Source organism: Agelaius tricolor, unplaced genomic scaffold (assembly GCF_023055355.1).
Source record: "Agelaius tricolor isolate 1412-34295 unplaced genomic scaffold, bAgeTri1.0.p SCAF_24, whole genome shotgun sequence".
Classification (NCBI taxonomy): domain Eukaryota; kingdom Metazoa; phylum Chordata; class Aves; order Passeriformes; family Icteridae; genus Agelaius; species Agelaius tricolor.
Genome location: NW_027269284.1, coordinates 3,888,078 through 3,913,513, shown reverse-complemented (window position 1 = coordinate 3,913,513; position 25,436 = coordinate 3,888,078). Strand labels below are relative to the sequence as shown.

The following is a 25,436-nucleotide window of genomic DNA, read 5'->3' as shown; positions in this document are numbered from 1 at the left end:
AAAATGGTGTAAATGGCTGCAAATGCCTTTGGTTTTAATGGCCTTCATCTGTTTACTGCCCAGATGGATTTGGTTCATGGAGTCAAGCTGGAAGAGCGAGGGGATTTTAGGGAGGCAGAATTTAATGGCTGAGACTGCAATTTTGGCCCAAGGTCCTCCTCTCATGAGAAGAGCCCCCAAATGTTTAACAGAGGCTCCCACTGAAGGATAGACCCTGCTGGAGGGGCTGGTGCTACTGCCACTCACTGGGATGCTTGGGAGAAACACGGTCAACTGAAAATCCCTTTGCTGGCTCTCAGCTTTGAGAGTTAGAGGAACTAAGATGAAAGATGGAGAAAATAGTCATTAAGGCATGCCCTAGCATTAGCAGCAATAATTCACAGGCTCTAGCTGAGGACATCAGGGCGGTTTGCCAGCACCACCACAAGGCAGGGGGGTGCTGCTACCCACGCTGGGAAGTCAGGCACTTCTGAGTTCAACTGACTCACCTGAAGCCCTTCTGCAAGGGAAAATCAAACTGCAGTGACACTTGGGACATGGGATGCAATGGAGGAGGCAGCACCGCTGTCACAGATACGGTGCTGAACCAGCACTCTGCACATCTTCTCCAGTACTTTCTCCACAACCTCTGCTTTCTCCACATGAGGAAACCCTTCCAATGTTTGCTCCAGGGCAGCCTGGCCACAGTAGCAAGAGGAAATTAGTCATCAGGCAGCGCTTGTGTTGCATCACAGACCTACAGGAGGCCAATGGAAGCTCCTTCTCCTCACCCCACACAGTGCTGAGGGCTGCTAGGTTGACATACCATGGGAGGAAGAGGAGGAGGAGGAGGGTAAGGAACCAACATCCCTTTCACTGCTGTGAATTCAAGCATCTCACACTTGCATCCCATTGATTCTCAGTACAACTTAATGTCTAAGGGGTTTAGATGACTTGAAAAGCCAGATGCCTCAATAACAGAGATACTTTTAAACGTTACAAAGGATCTCCTGAAGTCCCTTCCACCTCAAAATTTTCCTACAATCCCGATAAATGCAGTTTATTCTCGGCTGTACCACAGCTCTGACTGTGAACTGCACCTCTCCATCCCCCCCTCCCACTCTGTCTGCCCACTCTGCAGAGACCCCTGGCCCCCCAAGGCTGAGGTGAGGGGAATTGAGGGGTTTTGGGGTGCCAGCAGAAGGCAGTCCAAAGCTGGCAGCAGTGACCCACGAGTGCAGACTCCCTTGTTAGCCCTGTGAAAAGCAGGGCAGACTGTTGCTGCGGAATAATTCTTCCTAGCGGGTCCGAGTCGGTGGCGGAGCAGCGACCGGAGGATTCCGCGAGCGGCGGGAGGGATGCGTGTGTGAAAAGCTCCGGATCTCCCCCAGTTTCCCATCCCGCCGGGGTGCCCGCTGTGCTCCCGGGCACATTCAGGAAGGCGACGTGAAGTCAGGCACCCCATGCCTCGCAGATGAGGGTTTTGATGCGGAAAACCAGTGATAAGGGAGGAGAAGCGGAATGAAGCGGGTTGGAAACCAAAGCAAATCCCAGATTTCCCTGGGGAAGCAAAGCAGGGGGCTGGGGGAGAAGCGCACACGGTGGGTCGCGGCGAGTCTCCGGGGGGCAGGATTTCTCTTCCATCGCATGGAAGAGCGAGATTAAAGAAGAAAGTGGGAGTGGGGTGGGAGGAGAGGGAAGGGAAAGGGGGGGGTAGGGGGGGATGAACAAAGGAGATTGGCAGCACAGCTGTTTTGGGAAGAAAAAAAAAAAAAAAAAAAAAAAAAAAAGGCCAGCCTTCCTGTTTCTTTAAAGCCGCTCATCTGCGCGGCGGCCGGCTGCCGGCGGCGGGAGGCAGGCGGGCTGCGGGGAGCTGCGCGGAGCTGCGGCCGGGCGCACGGCTCGGAGCACGGACGGACGGAGCCGGGGCTCCGCTGCCCGCCGCGGCCGGGCGGGCGCAGATGGGCGGCAGCGGGGCGGCGGCAGCAGCGGCAGCATCGGGAGCGGCGCAGCAGCAGCAGCAGCAGCAGCGGCGGAGCGGCCGCGGCTGAGCTTCGCCGCGCAGCGCCCCGCGCCATGCGGAGCGCGCCGCTGGCCGAGGGCGAGCCCTGGCCGCGCCTGTGCCCCGCCGAGCTCGGGGGGCTGCGGCGGCTGCGGCGCAAGCACGGCGGCTGCAAAAGTTTCCGCGTGGAGCTCAAAGTGCTGAGCGGGCGGCGGACCGGGCTCCGCGCCCCCCCCGCGCCGCCCCCCGCCGCCGCCGCCGCCCCGCCGCCCGCCTGGGAGCCGCGCAGCGCCGCGCTCGGCCCCGCCGCCGCCGCCGCCAACAGCGCCTTCCCCGCCGCCCCGCCGCCGCCGCCCGCCGCTTCCCCGCGCCCGCGGCCGGGCGAGGCGTCCGGCGTCTCGCCCGAGATCAAAGCGCTGCAGCAGACGCGGCGGCTGCTGGCCAACGCCCGGGAGAGGACCCGCGTCCACACCATCAGCGCCGCCTTCGAGGCGCTGCGCAAGCAGGTACCTGCCGCCGCCCGGGCACCGCTCCGCCCGGCCCCGCAGTGCCGGCGGGGCGCTCCGGGCAGCGCTCCGCCAGCCCGGCCCGGGCTCTGCCCGCCGGGACCCCGCGGGGTGTGCGGGGAGCGCCCGCGCTGCCCCGGGGCCAGGGGAAGTGAAGGGCAGGAGCAGAGTGGCCGCCTGACAGGAGGGGAAGTCGGTTCAAAATGCCTGGAAGTACCAACCCTAGAACTGTGCTAACACTCAAGATAAAAAATAAGGGCTTTTAATTTGCTTGCAGTTAGAAAGTTTTGGACTTTTTTTTTTCCTCTCCCGGAGGGAGAGTGGTGTAGAGAGCGAAAAATAAAGCAAACCCGATAAATCCCTCCGAGGGAGAGCAGAGCGTGTAGAGAGGCACTTGGTCAAGCTGGGAGCTGGGGTGATGCTCCTGTAGCTAAAGCACGTGTACTTGCCAGCTGTCCAGCTCGGTGAGCTCCCCCAAAGGGATCACCGGGAATTTGGACAGCACCGTGCTCCTGTCGACTTTAGTGCAGGGTGCCTGATCCCTGAGAGCCCCTGGAGCAGCCTGTGAAATGTTCTCTGTGCCCTGTGTGCTAGGGATAGCCAAGCTGAGCTGAGGTCCTCTGCCAGTTAGCTTCCCATGTTTCTTACTGTCGTGTGTGTTTGAAGTGTGTCTGGTGCTGGGCTTTCTTGCTGAGAGGACTTGAAAATCCTCATGGTTGTCTGTAAAGGATATGTTCACAGTGTCAGGGTGGCACTTTTGAAAGGTAAATGAAGGGTTTTGGTCAAAATCCTTCCATTACCTCCCCAGGATAAGAAGAGATGCATAGAAACCACAAGGCTCTTGTATCTTTTGCACGAGGATAAATCAGTGCCCTGGCCCCTGTACTCAGCCTTCTCTGCATGTAGGCACTGTGTAGAGTGCAGTGATAGACAAAGATGTGCTGTCACATTGTGCAAGCCCAGCTGTGCTGCCTTTCTGTTAAATGTTGATGGGACTGTTCCCGGTGTGCAGGAAGGAGGAGATGCACAGGGCTCACTCAGAGTGTGGTAAGTTGCAGATGAGGCTGACTGTGAGAGGTGTTAAGCATCACCTCTCCCAGGATGGTCCCTCCAGCCTGGTGGGAGCAGCGTGCTCTGCTTGCAGGGCAGCTCACACACGCAGGCTTTTCCCTATCATCTTCTGGACATTACTAATCTGAGCCATTCCCCAAGTGTGCTCACTTTAGGACTCAATCCTCTCTCCTGCTGAGAGGAAATCTGCTTGTTCCTATCTTCAGCATGCTGCCTGGAGTTCTCAATGACTGCTGTGTCCTGGGTAGCTGCACCCCAAGAGTTAATCCTTTCCCATCATCTACTTTGACAAACAGATTTCAGGGGCTGAGACCAGGGCTGTGTGTCAGGAGAGAATTGCTGGTGAACAACTAAACTTAGAGCATTTTTGATCACTGTGCAGTGGTGGGATCTCACTGCTCCTTTTATAATCCCAGTAATCCAGTGTGTGCTGGGTGCTGTACCCCAGTGCTGAGAGGCCACCCCTTGTCTGTGCAAACTCCAGACTTGATATATTTTGTTTCTGTGAGCTGCTTCCATATTTCGGTTGTTTGGTGACTGTGTGTAACACGCCTGGAAGTGTCAGTCTGATTCTCCATGGACAGACATCTACACCACCAAAACCGCAAGGGGAAGTAGCACTGATTTCCCAAATCACTGGCAATCTTGTTCTAGGCTGAGCCTCAAGCACAAGTCGGGCAGGCAACAAATTAAAGCCGCACTCTTTTGGGAAATGGGCAACTCTTGAAAAGCCTCAGATTCCTGGCCTTGGCCCTGTCTCTATAAATCACTTCAGCCATGGACTCAGCTGGGAGCCCAAAGAGCCTGGAGAACAAGCTGCTGTCCCCTCCTCCCGTGAAAGCCGGTCTCTAGGGTCAGCACAGGAGCAAACTGGCAGAGCTGTGCTCAATCTGCAGAGAGAAAGAAATCATTCTCTGGGAAATGTTTGCCACGAGGTTTTCCTAGCAATTTGCTGAGGGGTGGGCTGGCTGTCCCGACCATCATTGGATGACATTTGTATTCATTTCTTGTTGGGCTGCCAGCGGCACGCCTGGTGCCGTCGGTGACATCAGGTGACAGCCAGCTTCATTGCACACACGCACGGCGCTGCCTTGGCACTCACGGCATCCGCAGCCCTCACGGCAGACGGGTTTCTGGGGTGCTGCTCAGATCAGGAGACAGGAGGTTCCTTTCTGTCACACCTTGGCCAGCAGGTGGGCAGCAGGGCTATGGAGATGCCCTGGTGGAGGTACACGCAGCAGGGAAGCTTTCTCAGGGCAGCACCAGCTTCCCAGGGCATACCAAGGGCCTTCAGCCCCTTGAGAGAGGCAATCCCTGTGTGCTGTCTGCTGCAGGCCTCCCCTCTTGTTCCTTGGTGAGCCCTCCGTCCCCTCCTTGTCATCACATATCAGGCTCTTAAGCAGCTGGGAGGCTTTTCCTGAGGCACTGAAACTGATCCGTCCCTGCAGACAGGCGGTGAGGAGCAGGGGATTGCGCCGTGCTTGCACACAGCCCACCCTGGCCCCACGCTCCTTTGCCTGGGGGTCAGGTGCTGCGAGTGGAGCTGCTGGAAGCAGGAGCCTTCCTCAGCCTCTGGTACCCAACACCCACAGGTGGTGTCATCCCTGTCCCTGCTGGATGCACGAGTGGAGACACCCATCCTCACTGGCACACGTGAGGTAAAACCCCATTGCCTGCAGGATCAGACCCACCACGGCCACGCTGCAGGGAGCCCATCCCTGCTTGCTGAGGAGGAGGTGGAGCAGGAAAGGGAAGTCATGCCTCTCTGCAGGACACTCTCCCTGTCTCAGCAGCCCACCCGAGGGCAGGCGCCTGGCACACAGCAAGCACAGCGGACAGATGGGCTGACGGCGGCGTCCCGGCGCTCCACAGCTGCCTGCATATGGCACACATGTTTTGGCTTGTGCTGGCTGACTCTCCAGATGGCAGGAAGGGCTGTGAGTTTTTTTTTTTTCTCCCAGTTCTCGGTGGAGGAAGAGCCAAACACAGTTGTTTTGCTCAAGGAGAGGCTAACCCAGCTGTGTCCCTGAGGACTGAGCTGTCCCCAGCTTGCCTCAGAGGCCAGGGCCCCGTCAGAGGTGGGAGGTAGGCGGGCAGCTGCCAGATCTGGGAAGCTGCCTGCTGTTGGGAGAGACATGTCCTTGCCATTGTGTTCACCCCTTGGTGTCACAGCCACCAGGAACGAGGATTTCTCTCCCTCTCTGAACTGAGCTGCTGCCTTTGCCATACGCCCATAGCACTGAAGCTGGACTGAAGAGCAGATGCTCCTGAGAAAGAGCTTCTTCCCCCTGGTCTTGGTACTTGTGGTCTTCAGCTATTAAGTCTGGAAGAGATTTCTACCCCTTAGTCCCCCAAGTATCCTTTTTCCAAGTGATCCTTCCACTGACAGCAAGCTCCTGAGGCTAACAGTGTAGTTCTCCTTGGAAAACACTGACCTGCTCTGAAGCACTTTGAGGTGGTGAGATACTTCTGCTGTACTTGGCTGTCCCTCTGCTGCTGCTTTTCTCATGTCCCCTTCTGGGGACTGCTCCTGTCCCTGTGACTGGGAAGCTCCTATCTGGAGCACTGCTCTCCTGCCCTCAAATGCCCTGGCAGGTGCTGGTCAGTGAGTTCTTGCACTGCCCTGGCTGCTGCAGGACCCTCCACATGTGACATGGGGGGTTGTCACTTCCATCTTTTTCATCTTCCTCTACCTCCCATCGTGGGTGGTCAGTGAAGCCAAACATCTCTGATGCAGACAGAGACAGCACTGAGGTCACAAGGACCTGGGGTCACCTTGTCCTCCATGTGAAGACCTCTACCCATCCTTTTGCTGGTGGGTGTTCAAATTCATGGAGTGGTGCCACTGTCTCGAGGAGACAAGATGTGACAACAACATTGCCTACCTTCAAAGCAACTGTTCTCCATGCAGTGCAATTCTGTCTTTTTTGTCTGCAAATTTCTATTGGCAGCAGGAGACTCATCCTCCAGCAAGTCCCATCTGTGAAACTGAACCATTGTAACTTTTATTGCAGTATGGCCTTAGCCACCAGGTTTTCTGCTAGAAGCCTTAGCCAGAAGAGAATTGTGCTCTTCACCATGAGACTGCATGGACAGCCAAGCAAACCAGTCTGTTGCACTCCCAGGAGCTGGGATCGAGCTCCTCAGCTGTGCTGACAGACCCTAAGGTGGCAGCAAACTCTCCCTGGATGGATGGAGACAACCACAGCAGCCTTCCTGATCTGCAGCCTGCCTGGGCTTGCACATCTGGTTTGTCTCTGGAGCACTGCTGTCCAGCTCCTCCTGCAGAAAGTGATGCATCGAGCCACAGTGAGCTGCAGCCTGTGCCGGCAGCGAATGTGTCCACAGACATTTATCTTCCCTTGAAGTGCACTGGTGTTTTCCTAAATCTTTTCACCACCACGTTGCCAGGACATTCTCTGCCTCAGCAGCTGACAGCCTCACTCTCTGCACTCGTGTGGGTTCTGGAGATACTTTAGGGTTTTATAGGGCTTTTTAGCTGCTGGAATGGAGGCTTTTCCCCACACACACACACACACTAGTATCCTTTCACTTTGTGCCACTGGCATGCACATGGCTGCTGTGGCTTGCTGTTAAATCAGTGCAGAAAAGACCCTGCTCCTTCCCGTTGGGAGCATGGTGGGACATCAGGAGCAGAAGCCTCAAGGCTACAGGAGGAGATTTTGTGGCTGTGGGGACAAACTGTCTGCAGGGATTTGAGGGGACAAACCAGGCAGTAAATGGAGGCAGGAGCTGTGGCTTGAGCCACAAGCCAGCAGAGGCTGAGGCTGCTCTGTGGATGCATCATTCCGTGCTCACCCTCTCTGTGTGTCATCCCAAGGGTGGCTGTGGTTTGTCACCTCTGCAGGCGGGACCCTGCATGTGACCAGTGTTGGTGACATGTCCTTTCTGTGTGGTGGGGAGGCTGAGAGCTATCCTTGGTCACCTGCTGACATCTCCCAGCCCTATTCCCAGTGATTCATCCCTCTGTGATCCTACCAGCAGGAACCCCTAGGATGCTTTAAAACCCAGCTCCTGTAGACAAACCACCCATTGAGCTCTCGGGGCCTGAAGGCTGGGCAGGAAGGTTTGGCTGTTGGAGAGATGCAGTTGGACTTCAGGAGAGCAGGAGCATCTTCCAGACACAGTGTGCAGTGCCACTGCTGTGTGTTGTCACTGAACAGCCCAGTGTTAACCAGAGCATCTCCATGGCTGCTGCCAGTCCCAAGTGACACTGATGGATATTTGGAGCCCAGACTGGGGCAGCCCTGTGGTTTAACAGCTAAAGAAGATGACAAAATACTGGCCTGAAGCAGCACAGGAGGAAAGAAAATAAGGGAGAAACCAAACAAAAGGACAAAAATCCTGAAAACAATGGCTGTGTGTCACCAAGAACAGGGCTTTTTTGCTCCCTTGGCTGCTGTCTAGCTGATTTTATCCTTTGCTACAAATCCTGCTCCTGTTGGGAGGTGTTTGCTCTGCCTGCTGCAGCCACCCTGAGTTAACCTCTGTGTTTTCTTATGGCTCCCACTGAAATTGGAGAAAAGAGTCTGCTTTTCTCCATCAAGCTTTGACTCCAGCCTCTGCTCCCTGCCTTAATCCACTGTCAAATTCCTTTCTGGGCTGCAGTAGGGAGGTGGGACACTTTTCAGTACCTTGCAGCAGAGCTCCCCAGGCTCTTTGTTCCCAGCCTGCATCTCCTTTGGTCAGTGCCATGTGTATTCCCCAGGTGATATATCCCATCCTGGTCCTCGTTTGCACTGTCCCCTGTGCCATGCAGGGATGCAGACAGAGCCATGTGTGTGCTGTGGGAGCCTGTGCTCCTCTGCAGCTGCCACAGGCTCATGATCACAGCTCCTGGGGCTCAGCAGTGACAGCAAGGGAGGGGAAAATCTCATGGTGTCCAGCAGTGGCTGGTGACTGAAGAGTCACCAAGTCCAAGCTGAGTTAATGCCATTATCTCCAGTGGAGCTTGCTCTTGTATTTACCAGGGGTTTTGGATCCATTGGACTTCAGAGATGCAGATGGCCACTACTAAACTTCCACTCAAAAAAGTGTTTCCCTACTGTAGTGCTGGAAGGCAGCCCCTTTCAGAGGAGATTTTCTGTGCCCAGTAGCCCTGGGATTTCTCCTCTGATAATCCCAGGAATTGTCTGTCTAGTTACTATTTTGGGGAGTGGTTCAAAGAACCAGCAATGTGATATTTTTCAGGCATGATACTGAGGATGTGTGCTGTGTGCCCTGAGGACGTGCAGGAGGCTTTGGGGGTGCAAAACCTCTGTGGGAAGTTCAGGACAACTGTCCAAAAGGGAGCAGAGCCAGGCCTGGGGCAGCATTAACCAGACTGCCATTTGGAAGGGATTCCTGGGGTGAACTCACCCAGCACCACACCTAGGTTTTGTTTGGAGGAAGCCAATTCATTCGCTCCAAGGAGTGAACTCATGTTTTTGTAATGTGAGTGATGGGGGAGCCAGGAGCTGGGAGGGAACCAGGAGCTGGGTTGTTTGACAGCCTGGACCCACCCAAGAGGCAAAGGCACCTCAGTCAGGACTGGGGCTCCTGCCTGAGCGGTGCTGCTTTTGTTCTTGTTGGCATTTTCCAGCTGGGTTTGGGCCTGGGCTGAGCACTCTGCTCCCCGTGGTGAGGCAGGGGTGAGGCTTGCTTTCAAACTGCTGGGATTGCATTGCTAGCAAGGGCTGCCCCTTTCTGCCACTGCATTTGGGGGCAGAGAAAACAAAAACCTCTCAAAGACCCATGGCGTGGAGTAGCTGCCCATTGCTGGCTGGAGTAGAGCTCTGTGGAACATCTGACACTGTCACACCACAGATGGTCAGGGGAGGTGACTCTTCCCCTCTGCTCTGCTCTGTGAGGCTCCACCTGCAGTGCTGCATCCAGCTCTGGAATCCTCAGGGCAGGAAAGATGTGGATCTGTTGGAGCAAGCACAGAGGAGGCCACCAGGTTGATCAAGTGAATGGCTGAGAAAGTTGGGATTGTTCAGCCTGGAGAACAGAAGGTTCTGGGAGTTTCTTTAGCCCCCTCACCCCTTCCCCTTAAAGGAGGACTATAAGAAAAATGAGAACAAACTGTTTAGTACATCCTATTGTCATAGGACATGGCATAATGGTTTTAAACTAAAAGAGGGTAGATTTAGACTAGATATAAGGAAGAAGGTTTTTTCAATAAGGCTTGTAAAACACTGGCACAGGTTGCCCAGAGAGGTGATACATATCCCATCCCTAAAAACATTCAAGGTCAGGCTAGACAGGTCTCTGAGCAACCTGATCTAGTTAAAGATCTCCCTGCACACTGCAGGGGGTTGGACTAGATGACCTTTAAAGGTCCTTTTCAACTCAAACTATTCTGTGATTCTTTGGGGCCCTTTTCCAGCAGCAGTTCCCTGAGAGCCATGCCATATATCCACAGATGGCCTCAGATCTGGCTGGGTTCAAACCCAAGGGTGCTGCCCCAAAGGTCCAGGTCAGGGTAGTGAGCACCAGTGGCACAGAGGAGCCATGGGTGGGTCCTGGTTGCTGCTGTGCTTCAGGAGGGATATTTGGGAATCAGCTCTGAAGGGATCTGATAGGACTGTGAAAGGATGTCCCAGGAATACTTGCAGGCTTTTCCATCCTACAGCTGTGTAAGTCATCTTTGTCCCACCTGGAATATTAGAAGGACTCAGGGCCTGCAGCTGTTGAGAGCAAGGTAGGGAGGCCGAGTCACCTTGCTGGTGAACCTGAACCAAGTCATCAGATGGGTCCTGCAAGCAGCAAAAGGACACATTTGTGTTCACTTCACCCCCAGATCTGGGCGGGAAGAGAAAAAGGCTGGCTCCAAACCCTTCCCAAAAACACCCTACAATGTAACATATCTTGAATAGAGGCAATGATCTGGTCAAGGCCTTCAGCTTGTTAAGGATCTTACTCATGGAATCACAGAAGGGTTTAGGTTGGAAGGGACCTTAAGGATCATCCAATTCCAACCCCACTGCTGTGGGCAGGGGCCCTTCCACTAGCCCAGGTTATTCAAAATCACATCCAGCTTGGCCTTGGGATGAGACATCCTTTCAGGGATGAGCATTCACACATCCACAGCAGCTCTACAGATGCCAGCCTGGAGATAGTTTGAGATCATGCAAGAGGGGCTTCCCCTGTCAGGGCTGACAAGCCAGGGACACTGTCAGTCCCCTGCCCCACCCTGCCACTGTTCCCCCAAGGTGCCTTAGCCCCAGGAAGTGTCTGACTCACCCTGGGCTAGAAAGGGATGTGCAACAGCCAGAACTGTTAAGTACTGGACATTTATATGAACCTCTGGAAATGTTTTTGGCAGGAAGCTCAGCACAAACAATGAGGCAGCGCCGCTGGGCTGCGTGTTGGGATGCAGGGAGAGGCAGCCAAATGTTTTCCTGGGGGAGGGGGGCAAGGAGAGGGGCCCTGATGTGTTTTAACTCCAAGCATAAAAAATAAACCAGATGAATTAGCAGACAGGTAGATTCAGCAGCTTATTATGGCATCTTGAGGAACTAGCTGTCAGGAGGGCTTGGCTTGTGCTGCATCTCAAACTCTGCCTTAGAGCAGTGCCTTAGAGCTCTACACTGCCTTAGAGCTGTCCCATCTTCCCTGCTGGGCCTGTGGGGCCCAATTCTGCCCTGTGTGACCTTCTGTGGAGAGGATCTGTGCATGTCTGTACTGGCAAATCACATTTGGAGCACAGTAACAGAGACACCTGGACCCCCAGCACTCAACACCCTTCTTTACCCCAGCATTTTCACACAGTGTAAAAGCAGACTTGGTTTCACAGATGTTATCTGCACAGGTCCAGAGGGTGTTTATGGAAATGGTACCTATTTTATAAAGACAGAAGCTCAATGGTGTGAGGAGCTTAATGCTCCCAAAGTGCACAGGATGCTCCTGGTGTTGCCATCACAGTGAGCACACTCTGTACCCTCACATGGCAGGGTGACAGCTGTGCCCTTTCACCCATCTCCAGCTTTCCCCAAACTCCTCCTGCAGCCTCCTCTCCTGTGCCATGTCAGAACCAGCTCTCAGCCCACGGCTTTGGTGGGTGACAGTGATGCTCTGGGGAGCTGCAGTGGATCTCTGCCCCCCTCAGGAGGGCTGGCTGCAGGTCAAGAGCACAGCAGACTTCCCACGGACTTCAAAGGAGCATCTCTGGTTTTCCAAGGGCGCTGCCCCTGAGTCTGAGACGTCAAGGATAGAACAGACCTGTTAGGTCACATCCCTTTCTATTTTCCTGCCAAAGAAGGGCTCTTCTGCACAGGAATATGTCCCAGGAGCATTCATCTTGCCTTGCTTCAACTCCTGCCAGCCTGGGGATCACTGATAAGACCCATGAGACTCCGCAGAGCCCTTTGCAGACACAACTAACAAACATCCTCTGGCTGGAGCTCTGGTTCCTGTGGTCCCAGCTCACTCTGTGCTGATGTCCCAAAGCTGAGGATGGTGCTGGTGTCCTTGCCTTTCTAGCAGACAGCTGCATTCCTCAGGACTGGTGTGAAATATCAGTTGCAGTTCCTTCCTAATTCCTTTTAATAATCACTGCAAATTTTGCAGGCAAGATGGTGAGCTGTGCTGCTGCTCAGCAGAGACCAGTGAGGTCAGATAAGGGAAATATTTTCATTAACTGCCCAGGAATTCGAGCCTGGTTCCCCCTGGCTCTGGATGGACCTGCTCAGCTCACAGCTGCCCCATTAAAGCACTGAAGTCTGTTCAGTTCAGGCATGAGGAGCAAGAAGGAAAGGGTTTGGTCCTTGCCAGGAGCATGACAGATACCTGCTCACGTTACTGCCTGCCAAAGACCTGTGTGGAGGCTCTGTGGGAGCTGGGAGGGTTACACCTGCAGGGCCACACCAGCCTCAGGTGTTTTTCCCACCTCTAAAACACTCTCTCTCTGTTTTAAGTTGGACTTTGAAGATTTCTTGGCATCCAGGTGTGCCACTGACACCCTTTACTGCAGTTTGTACAAATCTGTCCCCTCTTTCCTGTAGACTTTGTGTTAAAGAAGAGGTAATACCAAAGTTACACACAGACACACTTGGGGAAGTTTTGGCTCTGGATTTGAACTAAGTGGCTCATTCCTCTCCTAATTTCCCATGTTTAATTCAAAAGGAAACATTAAAATGGCAGGAGCTGAGCCAAGACAGGGAGGGTTCCTATGAAATAGTTTTTCTAACACTGTTACCATAGCAAAAAAACCTCTTATCTCTTAATGTTGGTGCCCTGCACCCATCACAGGAGTATCTGAACACCTCAAGGTGAACCTCTTCCCATGGGCATTCCGGGCAGCTCCAGTTTGGACTCTGCTGCAGTAGTGTGGGAAAAGTGCTGTGTAATCCCAGATGAGGGTTTTGTCAGCTGTGTTAGCACTGAAATCTTCCTTGCCTTTTGTAGCAAACACGTCCTACAAAATAGTTTGGGTTTTGTTTTGTTTCTTTTTGTTTCCTTAAGAAAAAGAAAAATCCCAAAACACAAAAGAAAGAGCAAAACAGATGAGGAAAGGAGACATTAGCCTGCCTGCTCGTGTTGTAACTGGACAGCGTCTGTGCATCAGCCTCAAGGATTTCATGGTCTATTTTCCTTCCACTCAATTTAACTTCCCTCTTGCTCTAATTCTGAAATTACTCCCACATTTCACAGAATCCTTCCATTTTAGTTTCCATCTTGCTTTGTTCTTCCCTGATGCCGTTTGATCTGGGGTCTCTGCCGCTTTCCTTGCGTTGGCGTCCAAAGAGCCTTGGGTGTTTCTGCTGCCTGGAGCTCTTGCTTTCAAAATAACTCAGCTCATTGCATCTGGGGACCAGGTACTGAGGGCAGGGGCATTGCTGGGAGCATAATGCTGGCAAAAAAAAAAAGTGAAGGCAGGGATTTAGAGAGAGGTTTTGTCAGATAAAAAGGGGCTCTTAAACAGAATCTCTGCGATGTCCCTGCTGATTGCAGGGGGAGTTTGGACTAGGGGACCTTCAAAGGTCTCTCCCAGCCCAAGCTATTCTCTGATTCCTTGTATTTTTAGGGGAATCAGTAGTAGATGGTGCTTATGAAAAAAAGGCCATTTGAAGTTTTATGGCTGGTTTCTGGAGAGGCACCTCAGCCACATCACAGCTCCAATCCTGTGTTCAGTTTTGGGTCTCTCTTGACAAGGACATTAAGGGGCTGCAGCATGTCCAGAGAAGGGCACAGAGCTGGGGAAGGGTCTGGAGCACAAGTCTGATGAGCAGCAGCTGAGGGAGCTGGGGGCCACAGCCTGAGAAAAAGAGGCTTGGGGGGACCTTCTGGCTCTGCCCAACTCATGACAGGAGGGGGCAGCCAGGTGGGATTCGGTCTCTTCTTGCAGGTAACAAGTGATAGCACAAGAGGAAATGTCCTCAAGTTGTGCCAGGGGAGGTTTAGATTGGGTGTTAGAAAAATACCTTCACTAAAAGTGTGGTCAATCATTGGAACAGGCTGCCCAGGGAGGTGGCAGAGTCAGCATCCCTGGAAGTGCCCAGAAAATGTGTGGGTGTGGGGCTTGGGGACAGGGTCTAGTGGTGGCCTTGGCCGTGCTGGGTTAATGGTTGGAGTCCATGTCCTTGGGGGTGTTTTCCAGCCTAAAGAATTCTATGTGTTGTACAAGACATGGCCCATAGGATCAACAGCAGTAAAACCCTTGTGCTCTTGGGTTAGGGTGAGCCAGGCAATCAGTTTGGATTTCCATAAGCACCATGGCAGAGGTTTTCCCTAGGAAGAAGAAACCAAGCAGCTTGGCTGGGAGTGTGGATCAGTGATCAGTGTAGAGGCAGGCAATGGTGGGTAGGGAAACAGGGCCAGTTCCTGCAGGGAGGGACATCATGGATGGACAAACCAGGATCTGACTCTGAGCTTAGCTCTGCTTTAAACAGGGAATGTCAGGTTCCACTCCCTGAAATTGTGGCTGTGTGAACTGTGCTGAAGTTCATGACTCTGAGTGATGAGGTAATCATATGGCAGAAGAAATAAATACCACACAGATAAAGTGGAGTGATGCATATGGAAAAACCCATACCAGAGTCCACATATGAAGTGATAGACCCTGAACTGACCATTATTTCAGAGAAGGGAGACCTTGGGGTTTCTCTAGATGGTTCAAGGAGAGTCTCAGGTCAGTGTCTGGGAGCAGTCACAAATCAAATCAGGAATTAGGAAGAAAGGAATATTAAACAAAACAGAGAACATAAGCATCTGTTAGATATATGCACCCACAGCATGAACACTTTGTGTTGTTCTGATCATCTCGTCTCCAAAGGGACTAAGAAAGGTTCAGGAAAGAGCAGCAAGGGTCCTCAAAGATATGGGATGGCTTCCATAGAACTGTCTGCTGAGGGGGATTAATCTTTTTCTTTTGGAGAAGAGGCTGAAAAGATGATGGTGAACTAAAAAACATATGTCACACAGGAGGTGAATAAATATCTGTTGTCTTCTCTTCTAATACAGAACTGTAGTACCTCAAGGAAAGACAGTAGGAGCCAAGTTCAAAACAAGCAAAAAAAGAAAAAAAATTACATAGACTGGAGAGAACGCTTTGCAAAAAGATATTGTGATTCCTCAAAATCAACAGGGTTGGTTCAGCTTACCAGAGCAAGTTCATGGGCAGAAAAGATCTATCATGGGTTGCTAAATTCAGGGATGGTGAAGTGAAGGAGGTGATGGTAGCTGGAGCCTGACAGAACACTTGGGGAAATCCTGTCTATGCCTGAGCTGTTCTGCTCCTCCTTTGGCATCTGTGTGTGGCTGCTGGGGGGTTTGTGGAGGGGCTGGACCCATTTTACCCTCTGTAAAGTCAGTGAGAGGATTCCAGGGGTGATCCCATCTTTGTGTCCCTGTGGAGGAGAGAGAAGCTGAGGCACAAGCACGGCAAGAGGAAACAAAAATCTGCAGCCCTAAGCTGAGTGTGACACCCTAGAGGGCTGTGGAGAATGGAGACTGGCATGGAGGCAGGTGGTGGAGAAACATTGAGGTGTTCCAGTGATTGATGACTGTGAAGACTTTGGCAGGTGGTCAGACAACCTGAGGGGCTCGGATGGATTTCAGATGAATGCACAGCTTCAGTTTCCTGTAGGCAAGAGACTCTTGCTCATTAAAGGCTGAGTGACCTTCAGCAATTTTGCAAACTAGAAAATGGGGTGCCCAAGCCTGTCGAATTCAGAAGACCTCTCTTAAAGCTGGACATATTAAAGTTTTATGCCTAAAATCAAGTTTAGATGTAGAGTTTTGCTAGATGATGATTGAAAAGCAACCCACCCTTCTGCAGCAAGAACCACATACTGCTCAGTTGTTGAGACCCATTCAGTTTAGTTTGAATTGTTCAAATGTTTCACATTAGACTAGAAATCTTTAAGGGTGAAGAAATAAATTGCATAAGATACACCCAGCTCCCTGAAACAGGCTCTGTTTTGGTCTCTTTTGTGGGCTGAGGTACCATGATGGAGTGTTTAAACAGGTAGAAATTACTGCCTGCTCAAGGTCCTGCTACTCAACAGCACCATGTTTTTGCACGGGCTGAAAGTCGCAATTGATGATGTTTGAGCACAAAAATACCAGGCTGTGATATGACTGCTCATACCTTCTTATTGCCCTATTCTGCAAGACCTGTGATGACATGGGAGCTAATTGTGGGGAGTAAGTTACTCCAGACAAGTTACTGGGAGTCATGGGGATGCAGGTTTCTAAGAAACAGGGCCTCCAAGAAGTGACCTGAGCAGCAGGCAGATGTCCTGGGCCGTATCCTGCCATCACATTTTAAGCAGAACTGCCCTGCTGAAATCAAGAGGCTTCGTGCTGCTTTCATCCCCATGGAGATCAGCAGGGGAGTTCTTCTTAAAAACCTGTTGGGACCATATGGTATTTTATCACTAGAGTTTCTATTTGTGTTAAAACTGCTAAGAAAATAACTGAGAGTTGTTTTGTCATGCTTCAAGCGAGATATTTTGTTTATCTGGCCTAATTTTTAATTATTTCTTTTTCCCTGTTGCCCTTTCTAGGTTCCCTGCTATTCTTATGGTCAAAAGTTGTCCAAACTGGCCATCTTGAGAATAGCCTGTAACTATATCCTTTCCCTGGCCAGACTAGCAGACCTGGATTACAGCGCTGACCACAGTAACATGAGCTTCTCTGAATGCGTGGAGCAGTGCACTAGGACCTTACAAGCAGAAGGAAGATCTAAAAAAAGGAAGGTATGTTACAGCCTCTCCCCCAACTCACCCCCTAAAAAATGGTAAAAGTTACAAAAGGGAGGGAAAAAAAAACTGAAAAAAAAATCCAAAGTGGTTTCCTTCTTTTCTGAACCTTGTGAAATTTGCCTGATATTTTTTATTCCTTGCCTTTCTCTCTCTCTGTTTTTCTCCTCCATCCATCTGATCTTGTAATAACCACATTCCTCCCTAATCAAAAGCTTTTCTCTCCTCCCCGTCCTCTGCGCCGGGCTCTTCCCCTCGTTAGTCGCCCATCGTGTGTTTCAACACGAGCTGATCCCATTAAGAGTCATCTTGGGACTGTTACTTGTTAAACCAAACCAACCTTGAGTCGCCTTTGGGAGCCTGTAAAACACTGTCACCCTCCTGTGTTTTCTGTTTTGTTTAATCTCACACTTATCTCTGAGAAAAATCACCCAACAACAAAAAAAAAGGTAGCTAATGGAGACATTATATGTATAAACACATTAGTAAGATGTATGACCTGAAGGACGTGTGGGTATCTTGAGGAAACAACGTTAAATCTAATTATGCCTTGCATTCCTTTAGGTTACTTAACACTGAACCAATTAGGTGAAATCATCGTCAAGCGGCGGGAGGAAGAAGCAGAGCGTTCTGCCAGTTTTCCTCTCAGAGAGTGACATGGGTGAATTAAAGGAGTGATTGATGTCTTTGTTCAGGCTTTTATGACAAAAAGAGTTTTGTAAACTTGAATTGAACTTCCCCCTGCTCTCTGAGCTTGCTTGTCAGGCAGGATAATAAATCAGCAGGATTTTAATGGATGAATGGGCAGCTAAGCTGGGGAGCAGGCTCCTTCCCCGGTGTTGTTAAGATCTGCCTCTGATTCGGGCAGGTTTCCTCACTTTTCCTCCTCTTTAGCCCAACAAATCATCCTGCAGCAATTCAGTTTATAAATAAACACAATAGCACACTCCCTGTTGCTTCCTCTGGCTGTCAGGGGCTGTGTTTATGCCCACGGAGCAGCAGTGCCAGGCAGAGAGAGACACAGCGCCACATGCCCACAGCTGACAGCACTGCCTGGGGCTGGGAGGTGAGGGGGAGCTCCAGGGCACAGCCCCAAACTGGGGGTTCACTCTGGGCTCTGTAGTGCCACAGGCAGCGGTGACCCAGGGACACTGAAGCAGTGCCACCAACCCTGGGGCAAGGTGAGAGTTGGTTCTTGGGTCTCCTCTCCAAGTTAAGATGGGGGAGGAGAAAAGCATAATTTTTGGGGCTTTAGCAGGTTGCTGGTTGGGTCTTGGAGCCCCTCTCCATGTCAAGAAGAGGATGAGCATCCTTTGTGAGGCTTTAGTAGATTGCTAGTTAGGTCTTGGGTCCCCTCCCAAAGTCACAATGGAGGGAAAGAAGAGAATGAGCATCCTTCATGGGGCTGCTCTTCAGGCTTTGGGTGCCCAGTGGGCTGAGACCCATTGTCTTGGCATATGTAAACCAGTGCAGGCTTAAAGACAGGAAACAAGGAGCCAGATTTTAAGTGGCTCCAAATCCCAGGGTGTTTACATCTGAGGGTTAGAGCTGGGCCCATCCTTAATTTAAAAACTAAATGAAGATTTAAGAGCCTTCCATTTACAGTGGTTCCCTTCAGAGTGGATGCGTGGAGAAAAGCCCCAAGCCAACCAAGAGTGCCTGAACAATGGAACATTACCAGGGCACCTCCCAGTCACCACCAACCCACAGAAACAGCATCACCAGGAGAAAATCTGCCTTTTCTCCACATTCTTGAAGGACATCCACCCTAAACTTTCTCCAAAAGCCCCCTCAGAAAAGAAAGCCGGGCTTGGTACCCGAGGCAGGGTCTTAATCCCTGCTCTGCCTTGCATTTCTTGCTGGAAATTATAGTTCTGCTGCCAGTTTAGGGCAACCCCGGAGCACACAGATTCCCTTAAGGATGACAAGTACAGTTTTATTTCCAGCAGTATTTGCTCAGGTGATGGCAAGAGCACATCCAGCTGCTGATGAAGCCAAAACCATCAGGTACCACTGAGTAACTCCGGTAAATCCCCGTAGACGGGAGCAGGGATGCAAAGCCTGGGTTGGGAGGACTCATCTTGCACGTCTCCCTTTCTCCTTGAGCCAAGCAAATCGTGAGCACAGGGGAGGAAAAGGCTGTTGTCAGAGGGAGATTACAGATCTGGGGTGGCTGTGCAGCTGATCCAAGCTCTGGGTGTCAGGTGGTGAGAAGGGATGTCTCTCCTGGGGGGTCTCACACAGGCGGCTGGATGAGGATACAATGGCTTGGCCCAAAATCGCCGCGCCCTCATTCATGTTGAGATCGGCACGTTTTTGTGAGCTCTGTGTGGTTTTAATCAGGTCTCTGAAACCACTACTCACTGAGCAGTTCCTCTGAATTATCGACCTTGGGGTGGTTGTTATTTTGTTACTGGTTTTTTTGAGTTTCCCTTTATATTCTCTCTTTAAAAAAATCCCAGCGATCCTGAGCACAGACCTGCGCTCCTTGAGCTGCACGTTGGGTCCACAACACCCTTATCTCCTGTCATCTCCATTTTATTGTGTGTCTGCCTCTCTCACTCTCTCAGCTCTCTGGTTGCAATGTGCTGTGGCACCGTGATCTTTTCGCACAAAAAAGTAGCTGGTTGGAGTTTGTTTTGGCAGGCAGAGACTCCAGATGTTGCATTTGCTGGATTGTGCGTTGCCTTTTGCTTTGTTTTTGGGGGCAAATTATCCTGTGTCCCTAACGCTAGGTTGTTGTTCATATTTTGCTGTTGCAATAGGAAATTTACTGAGTGGTTTTACCCCCCCCCCCCTTTCTATTCCCATTTTTGTTAATTAGAAAAGTTGGCTTTAGTCTTTCAAAAGTTGATTAGGAAAAAAAAATCCCCTTCTCTGTCTTAACTACAGTTATAAGGTGATTTTAGTTCTTGCGATTGAGACTTGACTGAGGGTGTTTGGTGATGGGAGATCTCATTTATAAGCAACAAAGGAAGCTTCAGATGCCTTTTCTTAAAAAAGAAGAAAAAAGCTGACTTTGGGGGGGGCGGGTGGTGGTGAATTCTGATGATAGTTTTCATTCTTTAAAGCTGCCTCTTGCTTGGTTATAAATGATCTGCACTAAGCCTTGTCCTTAACCATGCACCCAAGAGTTGCACCACGTTGGAGATCTGGGTTGCAACACCCTCAGCAGAGCCCCAAGTCCTGCAGGGGCCACACTGATATCCTGGAAAAAGGGGGGGAATTGCCTTCAGCTCCAGCCAGGAGCATTCTCCAGCAGCCCAGAGAAAGGAAAGGCAGCAGCAGCAGCAAGAGAAAGGGAAGTCCAAGTTTTCCTTACCCCCAAAGTACCCCGTTTCTGCATGGCACAGGATGCTCAGTGGCCAGGGGTTATCTGAAAGCCTCACAGGGATTCTGTGGTGTTTGGGGTCCAGCTTGCTGGTCCCCGAATCTCTTCTTTCCAGCTTTTCCCCCCCAGGGCTGAATTCTGGTGCCCTGCAGGAAAGCAGCTCAGGGTCAGGATAAGGTTGTAGGGTGCATGGCTGGGGGCTCTCCCTGGAATTTGTAGGCTGCAGAGCTGTGTGTGCATCACAGCCCCACAGGATCTGACCCGAAAGCTGTGGGGCAGAACTTTATTCACAACCACAGTCACTCAGTGCACACAGAGCAGGATCCAGCCACGGACCAACACCCTGCACAGCACACCCAGCACCCAAAACCCCAAACACCCATGGCAAGGCTCCTTCTCCTTCCCTTCCCCTCGGGATCAGCCCCCGTGCTAGGCAGCAGCATCGCCGCGGCCATGGGAGCTCAGCCGGAGCAGGGAGGGATGGGTGAGGGATTTTTTTTTCTCTCTCTCCTCTCTCTCTCTGCTTCATCCTCCCCCCGTCGCGGCTCTTCTGGCAGTCGCAGACTCCAGATGTTCGGAGCGCGAGCTGGGAAGTCCTGCTGGCGCCACTTGGGGCAGAGGGCAGGGGAAAGGCACGCGAGCTGGAACCCGGAGTACTCAGTCACTGCAGGACTTGGCGCATTCCCCAGCTCGCTGCTGGCACATTCCCCAGCTCTCTCCTGGCCATCTGTTCCAAAAAAACACTTTCAGAACCTCATCATCACTCAGGATACAACACTGCGAGCAGCTGTTAGCGAGGCAGAAGGGGGGGAAAAAAAAAAAAAGAAGAAAAAAAAAAAAGAAACACACACATTAAAAAAAAAAAAAAAAAACCAAAACCATGCGAAAGGTCTCTTTGTGAGAGAGGAAACTGGGTTATGAATAACAGGCGAGCTGTTGGAGCTCAATAAAAGTTTTCGGCTGGAATTTAGTTTCTTGTTTTTGTGCCTGTGTGTGTGTGTGGATGAGCACAGACGCAAGGAATTAAAAATTAAAAATAAGCTGTATATATGTCTTTTCCCAGATAATTAAATTATATAGAAACATATATGGAATGAAAGGCTTCTCTGTTTGTTGCAGCCTGCTGCACTAAAAGGACTGACATTATGTATGTAATTATTGCATTATATAAAATAGTTATTGTGGTGTTGTGCCATGCCTTGATGCCCCCTTATTGCTATTTTGCTAAAAGCAAAGCCCCTGCTGTAGGTAACACTCATTCCTGCTGAAAAAATTAGAAGGAGGGCGTTCTGCAGGCATATTTACCTGCAGGAGTGAACAAGTTGAGGGTTTATATTATAAAAGAGAAATGGTAGTGGCAGACTTGATTTGTACAGCACTGAAACCATTTGCTTGGAGCATATTTTTTTGATAACACTGTATCATGACTCGTGATTTATTTTGACAAAGCCCCGAGATAAAGCCACAGCTCCCACCCCCTGGTTTGTGCGGATGGTCCTGGCTGCAGGGTCTCGCTGTTATTGATCATCTGATATTGATTATCAAAACCATTCAGAGCCAGCACAGTAAAACCTTGATGATCTGCATGGCATTTCTTCCTCGTGGCTTCCCATCCTGTGTGGGGAGGAGGGAGGGAGGGGGGGGGGTGTCTCATAATGAGATTCGACCTCCCTTTCCCCTGCAGTTTGCCTTAGCAGAGGTTCCTCTTTAAAAATAGCTTCATTTCCCTGCTAGGACTTGCCGGCGCGAGCGGGCAGCCAGCCAGTCTGATCCCCACGGCCGCCAGCTCCGCGGGCTCCAGGGAGGAGCTGGACCACAGGAGAGCAGCAGCCCGCCCTGAGCTGCCTGTCCCTCTGTCCATCTGCCACGGGACGGCATCCCTGGGGGCGCAGAGGGGACTGGGTGTGCCCAGCCATGAGTTAGCCCTGCTGCATGCTGGCTGAAGGATTACCCACCCAGGGACCTGGTTACAAACAAGGCAGTGAGAGGGTAGTGAGATTAATTTGTTTAATCACTTTATCACTTGTGCCTTTTATGTCCTGCAGCCCAAAACAAGGATTGCAGGTGGGGCATGGGTGCTAAGGCTTGTGATGAGCTCATGAGCAAGATCACCCAACTCTGGGCAGGGAGGCAGCAGCAGGTACCCCAAGGGCATCCCCAAGGGCACTGCACACCCTGCATCAGCCCCCAAAGAGCAGGGCCAGAAGCTTTTCCTTACAAAAGGATGTGATGTGGTACTCCCCTGTTGCATCACAGCCCCTTTGCTTTAAAGGGTGTTGGAGCAGTCATGTCAGCAGTCACAGCACAGGGGTGGGACCAGGGATTTGCTCCCTTGGTGGGAGCAGGATCCCAGCAGAAGGTCCATCCCCTCTGTAGCAAGGGTGTTGCCAAGAATGGGGTGAGATCCACCCCGCAGATATTGGGTAACTGCAGCAAAAGGAAGATGTGAGTAGAAGAGACAGGAGAAGCCCTGGAACAAAGGCTGACTCAATTCCAGAAGTGCTTTGATTTATAGAGATTGAAATGCTCCGGGATGCTGCAAACTCACCAAGGTCATTGGGCCAGTTGTCAAATTCAAGAGCCATGGGAGTTCTGATGTTATTAGTTTAAAGCAGACCCAGGCTCATAAATCTGTCTTCAGAGCTCCTGGCTGAGTGAAAAAGGGTGGAGGGGGAAATAAAAGCCTCTTCCCACCAAACATAACCCATGGCCAAGCATTGGGCAATGCCTGGGGACCCATCAAGTGGTGCCAGTGAGGTGCGCTGAGCATCTCCATCGTGTTGCAGGGGCATCTCTCCATTCCCCTTCCCATTTCCTGTGTCTGGAAGGTACAGCACAAATGCTCTGGCCTGGTTTGTGCATATTCCCTCTTGTCCCCCCATGGTTGATCTTCTGCAGTTATAGAGACTTCAGAGCAGAGACCTGGCCCTGAGACTCCTCTTCCTAAAGCCATCCTGCTTCCCCAAACCCACAAATGCTTTTGATCTCTCTGCTGTCTTTTAATATTAATGACAGCAGTCATTGCTTCCCTTCGTTTACATTTTCTTTCCATAGGTAAATGTGGGATAAATTAAACAACCTACTTTTCTATTACAGGTTATTAATATATATTACCTATTGTTGAAGGGTCCCAACAGAAACATTGGCAATACATAAGGCTGTTTGTCATTCTCCCACCTGAACCTCATTTATTCAAAATCCCAAATAAAGCCTTGAATTAGAGCAAGTTCCTACATCTTCTCTGAGCAGCACTAGGTAGGATTGTCCAGAGACAACTCCAGGAATCTGGGGTCCAGCAGGCGCCAGCATTTATTGCATGGAGGATGACCTGGGTGCTTTTAGTGGAATATTCTTTTCAAGAGAAACCTTGATGGTCCTGGGGCAGTCCTGACCTTCCCTGGGTCTGCACTTGACAGGAGGGGGTGAAAGGAAGATTTTAGGTTCCCCTGTCCCTTAGCCTGTCATGGATGATCAGCTGTAATTGTTGATCTCACAGCAGCTGCCCTAATGATAGCCATAAATCAAATAAACACCAGTAGGTTACTAGTACTTTATACCCTGATGTTACAATATGCAGTGATGGAAAAGGAGAGGCAGTATAGAAACAAAAAGACTGGGGAAAAAAGTTTTTCAGGCCAGGCTTTAAGGAGTTTGACCTTGTTAAGACTGACAGAAATATGGCTGACCTGTTCAGGCAATTGGTGACTATGTCCAAAGGACTTTCAGAAGCTGTACTGCGCCCTGAAAGGTTCTTAAATCCACTGGCAAAAAGCAAGAAACACTGGTAGCCCTAGCTAAATGTGATCTCATTTCCAAGTTTCTAATTCCTAAGTTATTTAAAAGAGGATTTAGGGCCCACGTGATGAAGGCAGTTTGGACAATGGGGATGTGATCTCATGAAATCCTCAGGCCCTGAGGATTTTCTTCTGTTTTGAACTATGTTAACCATTGTTTGTGGGATATTTGTGGGGCTTATTTTAATGCTGAAGGGGGTTTAGATGAGATTTCCTCGTCTAAAGCTGCCATGGTTTGGAGTTGACCATTTTCCTACGGACCTGGCCATAATATTCTGTAGCCCAGTGTAATTTCCCAAGTAATCTGCCACAGCTGTGACTCACAGGGGATGCACAGGCACATGGGACAAGTTGCAGTCCCACAGACTGAGCAGCCATGCCTGCAGAAAACTCAATACAACAACTAAAATGTGGAAGGAAAGCCCATCTCCTGCTTAAACCCATCTAGTTGCCACTCCTTTGCTTTCTGAGATCAGCTCCTGAAGTGAAAATAGCAGGTATTTGCCATCACTTCTAATTTTTTTTTTTCAGTAGGAGTTGGACCCAACACCAAATTACTGCGTTGTTTTTCTTCCCCAAGCCTTCCTCTTCCTTTCTGCCACTCCCTCTCCTCTGTGCAGGCTCTGGCCTCCATTGTGGCACCTACAGATGGTTCCACTGTGAGCCCAGCTCTTAAAAATCGCAGCTCCACGGCCAGCAGTCCCCAAGGATGGTCCCGTGTGCGTCAGCGACGGTCCGTGCGAGGGACACCACGTGTTCACTGATCTCATGGTGCATCTTTCTCTTTCCAGGAGTAACAACCAGGGAGGGAGGATTCAGAAGAGCTTCCAGCCAGAGTTACATCTGGTCTTGGCAAAGGTTGCACGATCCAGATGAAGACTGAAAGCAGCTTTTTTGCAGAAACCCCTATTGGAGATGACGATTGGCCAAGGAACTTTCTTAATCTCTGGAACAGAAAGGAAAAAAGGAAAAGAAAAGGAAAAACAAAAGGACAGGGATGCTTCTTATTGTTGTTAAGCCAGCCACCTTTTCGTACGTGCAATTTATTTAGCACTTTTCCCTTTGCTTAACTGGGAAATGTTACCCTCTCAGCTCATGTGTACAGTAATTTTTTGTTGTTGTTGTTGTTGCTGTTGTGCCAAAGATTTGATGGAGCTTCTACACCGTGTCTTATTTTTGCCTTAATGTTAAATCTTTGAGCCAAAGAAAAGTCAGAGGAGCCATTCAGATCGTGGCAAGCAGGCCAGCCAGCTGTCGGTGACAAAGCCCAATTTCTGTACCCTTCTGTGAGTTACCTCTTACTCTGCAGCCTGCACTTCCCTGCCTGCAGCCCTGGAGCCAGCATTTGGTGTGGGCAAGAGCTGGGACAACACCAAACCATGCTGTGGCGTTCAGGTTTGCTTCTTCCTTTGAGCTACTCTGTAGTTCTGCCTTTTGGGCAATTTCCTGATGTTCCTGCCTCTGTGACACATCCACAGGGTAAAAGTACTGACACAAAGTGAGAGCTGAAACAGGAGCTATGAATTTATTTTTTTTTAATAAAGAAAT

At 50.8% G+C, this 25,436-nt stretch overlaps 1 protein-coding gene across 1 annotated transcript; it reads left to right on the top strand.

Annotated features, from left to right (window-relative positions):
* Positions 1-1,735: 1,735 nt before the first annotated feature.
* ATOH8 (atonal bHLH transcription factor 8) lies at positions 1,736-25,049 on the top strand. Its single transcript, XM_071447321.1, has 3 exons — positions 1,736-2,487; positions 16,569-16,760; positions 24,680-25,049. The coding sequence occupies exons 1-3, from the start codon at positions 2,056-2,058 to the stop codon at positions 24,683-24,685; spliced, it is 630 nt and encodes a 209-aa protein (XP_071303422.1). The 5' UTR covers positions 1,736-2,055; the 3' UTR covers positions 24,686-25,049.
* Positions 25,050-25,436: the final 387 nt, after the last annotated feature.

What these genes read in the sequence shown, in the direction of transcription:
- ATOH8 (XM_071447321.1), top strand. Translation starts at nt 2,056, where the DNA reads ATGCGGAGCGCGCCGCTGGCCGAGGGCGAGCCCTGGCCGCGCCTGTGC. An exon ending in TCGAGGCGCTGCGCAAGCAG is followed by an intron (nt 2,488 to 16,568) that starts GTACCTGCCGCC and finishes TGCCCTTTCTAG; the next exon opens with GTTCCCTGCTATTCTTATGG.